General features: G+C 40.5%; 1 protein-coding gene across 1 annotated transcript in view; it reads left to right on the top strand.

Annotated features, from left to right (window-relative positions):
* YLPM1 (YLP motif containing 1) overlaps positions 1 to 13,232 on the top strand; it is a 65,626-nt gene that overhangs the window by 30,067 nt on the left and 22,327 nt on the right. Inside the window, exons 8-15 of the mRNA XM_019551131.1 lie at positions 4,774 to 4,885; positions 5,938 to 6,403; positions 8,061 to 8,153; positions 8,527 to 8,710; positions 8,872 to 9,017; positions 10,331 to 10,485; positions 11,161 to 11,223; positions 11,952 to 12,071. Of these exons, the coding sequence (XP_019406676.1) occupies positions 4,774 to 4,885; positions 5,938 to 6,403; positions 8,061 to 8,153; positions 8,527 to 8,710; positions 8,872 to 9,017; positions 10,331 to 10,485; positions 11,161 to 11,223; positions 11,952 to 12,071 (1,339 nt within the window). The remainder of the gene's footprint in view (positions 1 to 4,773; positions 4,886 to 5,937; positions 6,404 to 8,060; positions 8,154 to 8,526; positions 8,711 to 8,871; positions 9,018 to 10,330; positions 10,486 to 11,160; positions 11,224 to 11,951; positions 12,072 to 13,232) is intronic.

The raw sequence follows: 13,232 nt of genomic DNA on the forward strand, positions 1-13,232 counted from the left end.
TTGGGGGGGGAAAAGTTTCTTTTTTTTTCTGTTTTGTTTGTGGGGTTTTTTGAAAAAAAAATGGAAATTTGGGGAAAATTGAAATATATGGAGTACTTATTTTCTTAGCACCCTTTAATGATCTAAATTCACTTTGCTACTTTAAGAACATAAAATGTATTAAGTATAACTTGGTTTGCTCATAAAACTATCATGTTTGGTATATTTATTAAATCTAAATGTATGGTTTATTCAAACAATAATTACAAATTTACTAGTTGAATTTACTTTGAAATGTTTTTAATTTTTGTTACAAATGGAGCTACAAGCTGCCCAACTCTGAGGAACCTAGCATTCCTTAGTTTTTTCCAGTTTATGAGAAGCAGGCAAAAATTAAAGTTGAAAATAGAAATTAACATTATAGTAAAACAAAGAAAGTTATTATGTATTCTAGATTTAGTCTCCTCCACAGTGTCAGGCAGATACAGAAAGCACTCATTTTTAGAAAAAGAGCTGAGAAAAAAGGGGGGGAAAAATGAGACTCATTGAATACAAATTTTGCTACATGAAACTTTGTCTAATCAGTCTCATTTTCTGAGCTGTCACTATCAGCAGTTTCTGCTTCTTCTGATCCTTCATTTTTATCATCTTCATGGACTTCTGAATACTGAAGTTTTGCCCGGATTGAGACGAGCTTCTCTACTCTTTCACATTTTAGTTTATTTCTTGATTTGGTGTGAGTATTTCCAAACATAAACCAGTTTCTTTCACATGCTGCAGAAGATGGAGGAATCTGAAGCATGCAAGAAGCAAGAGGAGTCAGGCTGTGTCGTGCAAAGGCCTTGCCACCATGTTGCAGGAGGGATATGCTTGGCAGAGTCCCAGACTGCATTCCTGGGCCAAATACCTGAAGATGTTCTGTATTCTGCAACATTGGAAATACCTTTCCAACATCAAGTCCTAAGTGCCTTGCTTGTTTTGTCATCCAGTCAAATGCTGTAGCAGTGCTATCATCACTAACGTTTCTGCCTTTGAATCTTGGATCCAAGAGACTTGCAGCAGCATGAATTGATTGGCAATAGCATTCTTGCCATCTGTTAATAAAGCCTTTCACTTTTCTTTCTTCTGTACTTGTAAGTGGAGATGCACTTAGATTTTCAAAAGCAGTTGATTTTATCTGGGCCATTTGGTAAGGAATGTCTGACAGAAGTGCACTTGATTCAGTGACTGCTGAAGAAATTGGATCTAGAATCTTCAAGGAGTTCTGCAGCTGAACCCAGAAGACATCCTCATCAAGTACAGTGTTCCTTATACTTCTGGATACTTTAAGATCCTCAGTTATTACTGTTGCTTGAAGAGCTTCTTTGTTTTTTAGTAAACTTTCAAATGAGATCACCACTCCACCCCATCTAATTTTACTGCAGAGTTTGAGTGTCACTATTTTATTCTTTGCATTCTTTTCTTTCTGTTTCTTCTTAAAGACTGCAGCTACAATATGAGTAGCTTTACATGTTTTATAACTTATTTTGCTCTTCTATAGATCTTTTGCAGTGTGTCCAACTTTATGCTGTCATTAAGAAGAAGCAAGTTTAGCCTATGGGATGCACATCCTATTGCAGTAATATGTGGATATTTATCCATTATGATCTCCTATGCTGCTTTCATGTTACTTGCATTGTCAGTCAGCATAGCAAACACTTTACCACTCTCAATCTTCTGTAGGACTTCACATATTTTACTACTAATATACTCTGCAGTATGCCTGTTCTCTCCTATTTCAGTGCTTCTGTAAAAAACCAGTTGAGGTGTTGTTATCACAAAGTTTGTGATTCCTTCTCCCTGCACATTTGTCCGTTCATCTGTAAGTACTGCAAGACAGTTCTTTGTTGATTTTTCCTTGCACAGATTGCCTTACACATTTATATTCTGACTCTAAAAGAGGCTTGCTCAAAGAATATCTGCTGGGCAAATGGTATGATGGTCTTAGTGATTTAAAAGCTTCCTGACAGTATGCATTTTCAGTTATTGACAGTGGTGTCCCAGAAGAATATATTGCTCTTGCAAGAGCTTGGTCAATTTTTTCATGATCTTCAGGTGTCAACTTGTCTAGAAATGAAGCTATTGAGAATCTTTTGTATACAGTTGGTTGCAATATTTGGTTACTTAAGGATGTTGATTGGGCAACCCTTTGTGATGTTGATTTTATAAAAGAAGCAGCAGCAGCAGGAGGAGGACTTCTGGGTCAAGAACATTGGAAAGAGCTACTTGCACTTTCATCATTGTGATCTACCTCCTCTTACACCTATGAAGGATTTTTTAATGTCTGTAGGACACTTCTTACATACAAGAATGTGTTTGGTCATCCTAGTAGCATTTGGAAATGCATATTTCATTCAACAGTATTTGCAAATCACCTTTTTTCCTCAGAATAACTTGCAGTGTGGAAATGCTTCCACATGCTAGAAGTTGGTCACAACATTTTACTGGGGGAAAAAGTAAGAAAAATGTAATTTAGTGGCTAGCTTGCATATATAAACACTAAGCGGCAGCATATACAAATTTAGTAGTAGATGGAGGAGAGGCCTTCTCAGAGTTAACTGTGAACAACTCCCTGCCCTACAAACCTCACCTAACTGCTAAGGTTGGGTGATTTGTCACAAAACATCAGATTAATAGGAATTGAATTATGAATTATGTAGGTTATGAAAATATACTAATACTGCTAAAATATAGTTTAATATACTGAATTCAGATAAATTTAAACTCTTACCTTTCAATAAATAAGTATACTTTCTTTCAGCTCCTTTGTGATTCTTCCGTACTTCTGTGAATCTCAAGGTCACAGGGCCAGGAGGAGGCAAGTTCCTTCCAACTCCAAAACCTTTAGACTTGCTGTGTCTCCTCTCCTGAGGCTTTTGAGCAAGCAGGGCAATAAGTTTCTTGTTTCTAATCTCTACAGGAATGAATGGATGCTGCCGCCAGTATCCACTCCCAGTCCTTTGAGGCTCCTGTCCTCCTGACTAGGCAGATCCACCAACCTCTAAATCAGAAGTCAACAATAGAGGATGTCCACAAGCAAAGAAGGCACTGAATCCTTCTTCCTTCTCTTGTGAAAATGGCAGTGCCCCCTGGGGACAGAAATGGATCTTGCTCTTGCACTTGAGAGTTGTGCTGTACCGCTTGTCCTTAGTGTACAGGAATTGTAATGATCTGATACTGTAGATAGTCTTACATAAAAGTCTCCCTATTACATAGTTATTACAAAACATTTGGGGGGAGTTAAGGGTAGCAATATACAAACACCGTGTCTTAAACATTTTATTCATCATTCTAAAAGAAAATATTTCATAAGAGGTTTTTTTTAATTTTTCCAAAAATTTTTAATTTTTTGGAAACAAAAGAAGTCCTCAGAAAAAAAACAGCAAAAACCAAAACCAGTCTTTTCCTTCATATTTTTCTGGGTTTTTTTGTCCGGGCCTTCATATCTCTAGGGACAGGTAGCCTGACCCTTGCACTTTGCCCCCTCCAGCTGCCCTCCTGCCATTTGTCTCCTATCCCTCTAGTGCCTGTTTCCAATCCCCTTGCCACTTGCTGCTTCTTGGTGCCTGCCCCATCTACCTGCCATTTGCCTCCTCTGGTGTCTGCCCCTTCCACATGCCCTCCTTACCTTATGTGGTAGTTCTGGCTTGGGGTATGGAGTACATGGTGGCTCTAGCTCCAGCCCAGCAAGGCAGTGGCAGCTCTGCCCCCAGCTCTGGCCTGGAGTGGGTGCTACACAGTCTCCCTTGTGCCCCCCCCCGTTACTGCACTGTCTACGTGATGCTTCCCCTACCTTGCACCATGCAATCTCCCTTCTCCTCTGCCTGCACTGCATGGCTGTGGGCAGATGGTTGTAGCTCTGGCTCCAGGCTTGGGTTGGAGCCATAGCCACAGTAGCCACCTGCCCCAGGCCAGTACTTGAATCCAGGATGAGGCTTCTATTTTCCCCCATGTCAAATGGGGGGGGTCGTCATCTTGGATTTGAATAGATACAGTATTTTTCTCGGTTTTAAAAATTCTGAGGAAATTGCTCTCTTTTATATCAAGCCATATTTTAAGATGAGTTTGCTATCTTACAAAGTATAGATCACACAGAAAGAGCAGATGCTAAGCAAAATGTTGCAATGGAAGTGACTTGCAACCAAAACAGCATCTAATATTTGAGGCAACAGAAGTAGTAGAAATCTTGCTTTTCACAACCTTGGGTATGGTGCCCTTATTTAGATATGTTCTCATCATGCATATATCAGCTCTAGGATATGCTGCACATAGTTACGAATCTGCCAGCAATTCACTTTTGCAAAGCTAGTGCTAGGAGCACTGGATTTGAGGGGGGTGCTCCAAGTTACTCTTATAATTTGAACAGTAGTGGTACTTGGGAGTTCTGTTCTTGGAAAAGGACTGTATAGTGCTAGGTACTGAAAATTTGCTGTAGAATGGGTGCTTTCTTATCTCTGCCTGCTTAGCACAATGGGCACCATTCTTGGTTAGCCCTTCGTGCTGCTATAATAAACATGGTTAATATTTTTTTTCAAAAGGTCCTGTCCCAAACAACCTACGTGTTATCTTCGGTACCTCTCAGAAGGCTGGCTTTGGGGATGCTATCAGCTGTTTGTGTTTTCTTTATTCCAATAGAAAGTTCTATAGTAAATATTCATTGTTGGTACTACTGAAGTATATTTTTGTTGGTTTCCTAAATCTTTTAAAGGACCATTTAACTGTGGAATGATAACACTTTTTGTGATTGATGTGCAGGGAACAGAAAGAGCAGATGCAGAAGTTGAAAGAGTTTGTACCTGAGCCTGAACTGCCAACACATGAGACTTCTAGATCACAGAGCACAGCTCCAAGGCCAGGTTCCTATCAGGTAAATTACATCTGCACATCAGATTGAGTCTGTAATTTAGTTGAGATATTGTGGACATGGTTTCCAGGTTACTTATAGGGAGGTATGAGATGGTAGTCCATAACCATTTATACTTTAGCACGTGAAGTCAACACCCACAAAAGTGTACTGTGATAGATATAAACCCAGATGGAGGAAAAAATACTTTTGATCTCACAGTTTAATGAAGGATGAGCCAGCAAGGTTTCTATTTAGATTTTAGCTGTACACAAAGCAGGTTTTCTCTTGGGCAAGCCAAGGAACTTGCATTAACTATAGAAAGGGTGAAGTTTTTCTGGGAGTTGTGCAGAGGATGACTTCATCTATAGGTAGGGTTGATAAAAAGAAAGCTAGATGGGTAACCTAGCTGCCTTGCAGAGTTTGTCTTCGTCAAGAAGTTAACTTTATTTTTAGCAGTGTATTGCTGAACTGCTGCTTTCAACAGTTTAGCTGCAAGTTTAGAAAGCACAATGTTCTTGACTGTTCTGGAGTGCTTTTCTATCTGATTTCTCAAACCGGAGAATATAGTTTGTTCGTTTATATATAGTAATTGCAACTAAACTGTTTTTGTACTTGTTTGGCTACACCTGTGGACACATTCACTAATGTAGAATCAGTCTTAGTTGAGACTTTTTGATGATTTTAGTTGCAGTTATTTCTCATAGACTTTTAAAGTGCAACTCTTAGGTGAGAACAAGTTGGAGGAACTTGGCTAAAGAGATCATAATTTGATAAAGTTATTAATAAAAGAGTTAAGCTTTCATTGATCATTAACTTAAGTAACGTGTAGGATAAATTAGTGAGCAGTTTCCACCAGTAGCAGACCATCTGTGAATATCAGTGTTCTCTGAGCTGTGACCTCCCATGGGTGGACCTGAAATTGCTTATGGTTAGAGAATATGTGAGAGTCTGTTATGAAAGCACCTTTCTGGCTGGAATGCAACAGTTATACAGAGGGTTTTGGTTACCATATTCTCATGGGATAAGGGAAGCTTAGTTTTCAGGTTCTTATTAAAAATGCTTTCTGTACCTAGGTCTCTTCTCAACATCCATCTGAGACATCATTAGAATCTCAACCTATCACATCTTCTCCTGCTGTTATTATAAAGCCACCAGTTCTGTTCAGGCAGCCCACTGCAGTGACCAGGCCTACTTCCACAGTGACAAGGTCATCTGCCTCTGTATCAAGGCCACTTTCTTCATCTCCTACTCCAATTGCATCCTCAAGTCAGACTCCAGGTCTAAAACCATCACTTGCTACTGTGGAACAGGAACGTTGGGATGAGGATTCTTTCCATGGGCTTTGGGATACCACTGAAGATAAGGGAGCAAATTTAGAGTATGAGTTATGTAAATCGGACTCAGGGTTGCCGCCACCTGCCTCATCTTCTGTTCACCCTTCCCTTTTGTCATCTGTATCAACATCACTTTCTTCGGTTATGCCATCAATTTCTAAACCACCTCTAATTCAGCAGACTGTGGACTATGGCCATGGCAGAGGTGAGTAGTGGATGAACTAATCCAATAGGTTAACTTAATTAGAAAGGACCCCTGTTCCTTCTTATATAGGAGGGGTGGGCAAAATGTGGCCTGCCAGGCCATTCTGTCTGGCCTGTGGGACCCCTAAAAAATTTAGAAAATCATTATCTATCTGTCCTTGGCTGCCTGTCATTTGGCCCTTGATGGCTTGCCAAAACTCAATAAGTGGCCCTCCGCCCAAAATAATTGCCCGCCCCTCTTTTATATAAGTATTTTCTGAGCTATTTACCTCAAAGTATGCTCAAACTCTTACCACAGTTTCCATGTAAAGCTCCGTATATCATTGTAGTCCATATTTTCTCACACATAACCCGTACTTTTTCTTTCCTTAAACTAGCTGGGGAAAATGATATATTCACATTGTATGCGAGGAAAAGGCTCCCCATGGGAGCATTTGGTTGGGGTAGACTTGTGGCAGCATTAATTGCCATGGCCCTGGGAGTTGTGGCAGTTCAATGTTGTTGCTGCGTCGTTTCGCTTCTCTCCTCTTCCCCCACACCTGGCCACCTGGCTGCTGCACTGGATTGGCTTGTGGCTAGACTATGCACTGGCTTTGGGGCTGTGCACTGGGTTGGACCTGGCATACAGCTCTGGAGCCAGCAGACAGGGTTGGACCCAGCAGGTGTCTCCAGCCCTATCACACCTTGCCTAGATCAGGCCCTACCACACAGTTCCCAGTGTTGCACAATCAGATTGGGCCCAGCACCCAGCTCTGCCACGGTCAGATCAAGCCCTATCACAGGGCCCCAGTACTGCAGATCTGGATCAGGCTGGCCACCAGTGTCAACCCTTGCATGTGGCCCCCGAGCCTTGGAGGCCCTAGATCTTAAGTATTTACCTGTACTCCAAGGTGAGATCTTTTTTTCTTTCTTGAGGCCTTCCAAAAATAGGGCGTGTGTTATATCGGAGAGTGTTATATGTGAAAAAATACAGTAGTGCCAAGTTCCCTTAGTTGTAATGAGAATGTCTTAAAGAAATTAACTTTTTAGAAATTGCAAACATGGTGAGTTACAAAAATGCTGAAAAGTTCCTTTCTGGTTAAACTATTTTATTTCTTACCTCTGGATAACTTCAACAGAGTCTAAATATTTTTAGTAAAAATTATTAAAATATACAGTGCTGAGGTCATATTTTTTGATGAATTTTAGCTAGGATCATTTAAAGGTAATTTGCATTTCTTTTCCAGTGTTAAATTCCACTCTAATAATAGGACAGTAGTAAAAATAATTCATTGCAGCCCTGTTCGTTTCACCTTTGGCCTTCACTGATGCACATGTAGGCTCAGAAACACAGATTTTAATTGCAGTGTTGCTAGGTACTGCTGTTTGGACCACTATTTTGGGAAGTTTATTCAATTCACATCTGTATCTTTAATTGAAATAATAACAGTTACATATATGAGGAAGTTATACATTAATAGTCCAGCATGTTCCTCTGTGTAGTCATTGGTTAACATGAATGTAGTAAAGGTTTTTTAATATGGTAGACTTCTGCATACTGAGGCCAAGTTACCTTTTCCTCTTTTGAATGTCACAGTATCATTGCTTTGGATGAGAAAAGAACTGAGGAACAGTTTTGAGCAGTTCTTAATTATTTTCTTGTTGACTTTCTTTACCAGATATTACCACCAGTAAAGTAGAACAAATTCCCTATGGGGAAAGAATAACTCTTCGACCAGAGCCTCTGCCTGAGAGACAGCCATTCCCCAAAGGTGGGTAGCTCTGAGACGGCTCTTAGAGAGGTGTAGAAAGACAGCACAGGTGTATGTGAAACCAGAGGTCCCTTTTTCTAGCAAGAGGTTGCTGCTCTCTTGTAGGGGTTCATTAAGATAGTATTCATATGCTTCCAATAGCAGTTGTAGGACCAGCAATCTAACTAGTTTCAAGAGGGAGATTTATAAATACATTAATTCAGTTGTATAATACAGTTTTACTGGCACAGTTGGGAACTGGTTTCCTACTAAATGGGAGCCCCTCTCCACTTCAGTGCTCTATATGCCTGTTTGCTTTTCCTGTACTTTGGGGAACTTTTTAAGGTTTGGAGATTATATTTATCATTTAGATTTCTGTGTTTTCTTTTTTCAGAGCATCCAGGCCAGCGTGACCGTTACAACAGAGAAAGAGATCGTGAACCTTACTTTGAGCGTCAAGGCAATTCCAGTATAGATCACCGAGATTTCAAGAGGGAGCGGGAAGTGCACAGAGACCGTAGTTCTGGAGACTATGATCGTGAGAGGTTTGAAAAAGAGCGCCACCCTCGAGAGGACAGGTATGTAATATAGGACAAGCTGAGATGTCCACATGATTAATGCTATATTGCTTGTCAGATAGTCAGTTCTGTTTGTAACTTAGGTTCACAAACTGGGAGTTTTTGATTTACTCCTTAGGAAATATCCTAAAACATTGTAGAAATACTGTCTCTTCTGGCAGGGTTCCTCCAACTGTACCTTCAAGGACTCAGTCTTACCGTGACAAGAAAGACCATCCCTCCACAAGGCGAGGGAGCTTTGAAAGACCATCATATGAAAGGAAGCCAGATCGCTCAGCCTATGATCATGGGCCTTCCATGTTTGGAGGTACAGTTCCTTGAATGTAGTAGAACAGGGGTTTTCAACTGGGGGTACTTTGGAAGGCCGCAGGAGTTATGCGGCAGCAGCACAGAGAAGCTGATGGCACTTTCAGTTTTGCTGTTGTATGCTGTGCACTGCACGGTCCGTCGTCCCGTCCTCCCCCCCCCCCCATGCTTGTTGACCAACTGCTGGGGGACACCTCGCTTCTTGACCAGCCGCTGGGGGTACTCTGGCCAAAAAAGGTTGAAAACCTCTGTAGTAGAAGATTGGGACAATGTAACAAGGGAAATAGGATCACAGGGAGATTAATTTTATCATTTGAATTCCTTCAGTAAAGATGTAAATTTTAGTGGAGATTATCAGAATAATTTATTGTACTGGTGGTTGTATGTTTCTCAGATAATGAGATCTAGAAAAATGCATTGTGTTTGCCCATCATACCTATAATCAGAATTCCTCAGTGTTGAAATAGTGGCTTACTTGGTGCTGACTGCTGTAGCGCTTAACTCCTGATGCTAAAATTTTAATGATATTTCAAGTTTTTATCACTGTCCATAGTCTTACTTCCATGGGCAAAGCAGATTTAATTCCAGTATTGCTAACCAGCAGGAGGAAAGGGGTTATGAAAAAAATGGACTTTTCAAAAGTGAAAATCCAACAGCTATGTACCACAAATCTGTCAAAACCACCTAAACTTTTTTTGGATTTTGTCTGTCCTATTATTTGCCATGGATTTTAATAATATGATTTCACACTGTATCTGCCTGTATTTCCTCTGGTTTGCAGAACTGTGAAATAAATAGTCACAGACCAACATAAATTAGCCAGAAAAATTGTGATGATCATTCCAGATGTTTTATTCCAGACAACAATGATATTCAACACTTCTGTAGGAGATTTAAATATTTAAAGTGTTTTAGAAACAATGGTTAAGCCTCACAGCCCACCTAGAAGATGTTCTTCATTACTCCCGTTTTACATTTTTTTTAAAGAGATTATAAGCAGCTTTCCTTAGGGCACAGAGGAAACCATTGGTGGCTGAGATTTTTGTTGTGGTGATCCTTTATTCCAGACTTGTTCTCATATAAGTAGACAGTCTGCCTCTTTGAAACATTTCCATCAGTCCAGACTTTCTGTTTTTCTGATATGATTTAATTAAATGTTATCTTTTGCTTTACACACCTGACCATAACTGAGGCAAAAACAAAGTGTGAAATTATTGGTGTCTTTTCAAATCCCTTGGATTGAGAATGGGAGAGTCACAGATTTCTGATTTCACTGAGCTGAGCAAATGTGTCTATAATTTCTGGGATTTGTAGGTGATCGAAGAAACTACCCTGAGGAGAGAATGCCCATTTCTTCTCCATCAGTACCCCGCCAGCCTCCCCCTACTCCGCGAGTGGAGAGGAAGCCAGAGTCTAAAAATGTAGATGATATTTTGAAGTTACCAGGACGGGACAGCAGGCCAGAGAGAGTGAGTAGTGTGGAGTTGCTATCCATTCTGAAAGCAATAGCCTGTGTATAATGGTCCATATTTTGATACATTTCTAACATTTATGGTATACAAGTTTCTGAATCAGGTTCTAGTCCTCTTCAAGGCCATCAAATAATCTGTGAGCCCCTGAAAGGGAACAGATTGATATCTAGTGTATTAGTCATAGACAAAGTGAAGGTAGCAGGAAAGAGATTGGGGCAAACAAAGCTGTGAAGGTCAATCTGGGGGGAGCTTTGAGAGGCCTCTTATGGTAATGGAAAGAAGAAAGAAACGTTGGTATTGTGTGTATGTGTAGGTGGGGAATTGTTTAGTCAAGTTGGGTTCATCCTAATTTACCCAAATCCATTACAATGTACATTATAGAGACAGTCTCAGCTGGTATAAATCAGTGCACTGATTTAATCACTGTATTGATTTACACCATTCAGTTGATTGATTAATGGAGCTACAATGATTTATATGACCAAAGCTTCTGGTGTTTACTGTTTCCAGCAAAATAATTTATAACTGCTTTTTGAGTCTGTATCCAAAAGATGCAAGGTTGTGAGCTAGTGTGTTTTGGTTGGTAGAGAGAAGACCATTTCCTGTTCTCAGAAGGTTCTTTTGACTAGAGCACTAATGCTCATCTTTCCCTTTACATGGTCTGTGTTCCAGATTGTTATCATAATGAGGGGATTGCCTGGCAGTGGAAAGACACATGTAGCAAAATTAATCAGGGTAAGTAAGTAGCTGCTTCCTGTGTTGTCAGACTCTCCTTAGCCTTTAAATCTTAGCATGTCAGCAGGTGCCTTTGCATATATACTTCTGCCATTTCTTGCTTTGCCACTTGTCCAGTGCTATATAAGAAGGAGAGAGAAAATTTGGCTTTAATGGTATACATGTATGGACAGGGAATTGTTCAGTCAAGTTAAGTTGTACAGAGGTTTCGTGTTAAGTTAGTCTTGGACAGAACTGTCCCAATTTCTTTAACTGTGTTCCAGCCGGAAATTTTGGCCACCACTCCTCCCCCTGCATCTGGTGTGCCGCAATTTTCATTTACCCATGTAACTGTGCTGTGAGACAGGAAAGGTTGGGAAATGCTGCCCCAGTCCATGCCTTGCCGTTGCGGGGGTCCCATGGGAGGGTGCAGTGTTAAGTGGGCCCCACATCTACCTAGGGATGGTTCTGGTCTTGGAAGAAGAAAGATGGTCTTGGAAGAAGCAATCTTTGGACCAGAATCATCTTCTATATTTACTTAAAGAATATTTGAAGTGAGTATTATACTTATATTAGCTTCCTTATCTTCAAATGAAATTTTTCTCCAGTGTAGAAGGGCAGTGATAATCTGTAAAAGAAAGTATGAATTATCTTTTGCTCAGCATGAAACAGAATGCTGATAAAAGCTCAGTGCATTCTGGGGTCCCCCATGGTAGAATGGAATTTATACCCATTTTTTTCATTCCCAGGATAAGGAAGTAGACTGCGGAGGGCCTGCACCCAGAGTGCTCAGCCTGGATGACTATTTCATCACTGAAGTGGAAAAAGAGGAGAGAGACCCAGATACAGGGAAAAAAGTGAAGAAGAAGGTATACTCAGTTTACCTCTTGACATCATAGGTCTTTGTTCAAGAAAGGAAGAGGAGTTTTTGTTTGTTTGTTTTTAAGGGGGCATGATATAATGTATTTACAACAGGGTTTAAATCTATTGCTTTGGGATAGTAGATTGTATTGTTTTCTTTTGAGCAAGGCATTTCCATATGTAGCCAAATGAGAGAGTGTGTGTGTGTGTGTATTTTTTTTAAATGTACTTGAAAAGTTTGCTTCTACTCCTGTATACGGGCAGTCCACAGCTTATGACATTTTGAGTTGCAACAAATGCCACTTAACAACATTTATAAATTGACACCCTGTTTCGACTTTCTGGCATCGGTTTCAACTTTATGCTGCTGGGTGCCATGCCATGCCACACAAGTGAATGAGTTTGCTGTGTTGCCCATCTCCCTGGAGAACATCTCTCCAAACTTTCTTGGATGATTTTGTTTAAGAAAGCAGACAAGACTCCAGAATAACCTGCAGCCAAGACTCCTGAGAAGACTCCAGCCAAGAGCCCTTCAAAAAATCCAGCAACGTCACCTCAAAGAAGTCCTTCCAAATCAATATGATTTCTGTTTATGGTATAAATGTATTAACGTAGCTATATTACTCATCTATAATTGATTCAGTACAAAATTTTGGGTTATTTTTGTTGAAAATAGTGTATCAGGCCTCGGTTCTGGAGCCAATCTTCCATTTATAACATTGTTCCTAGGGGAAAATCAGTTCCAAGTTATGATGTTTCTACTTAAGATGTGGTTTTCAGGAACCAATTGTGTCATAAGTCCAAGGACTGCCTGTACTCAGAGATTGTGATGTCAGCATTTTGAAAAAGCCTTCGATCTGGTGTCCCATGATCACCTCTTAGTGAAACTGGCCAATTGTGGCCTTGGGTCCACCACAATCCACTTGCTGGAGAACTGGCTCCATGGTCAGACCCAGAGGGTGGTAATTGAAGCAAGTCAATTGTCGTGGTGCCCTGTGACCAGCGGGGTCCCCCAAGGCTCTGTCTTTGGACCCATATTGTTCAACATCTTCATTAATGATGTGGACATTGGAGTCAGAAGCGGACTGGCCAAGTTTGCCAATGACACCAAACTTTGGGGCAAAGCATCCACACCAGAAGACAGGAGGGCAATCCAGGCTGACCTGGAC

Source organism: Crocodylus porosus, unplaced genomic scaffold (assembly GCF_001723895.1).
Source record: "Crocodylus porosus isolate Cpor-Errol unplaced genomic scaffold, CroPor_comp1, whole genome shotgun sequence".
In the NCBI taxonomy this organism is placed as follows: domain Eukaryota; kingdom Metazoa; phylum Chordata; order Crocodylia; family Crocodylidae; genus Crocodylus; species Crocodylus porosus.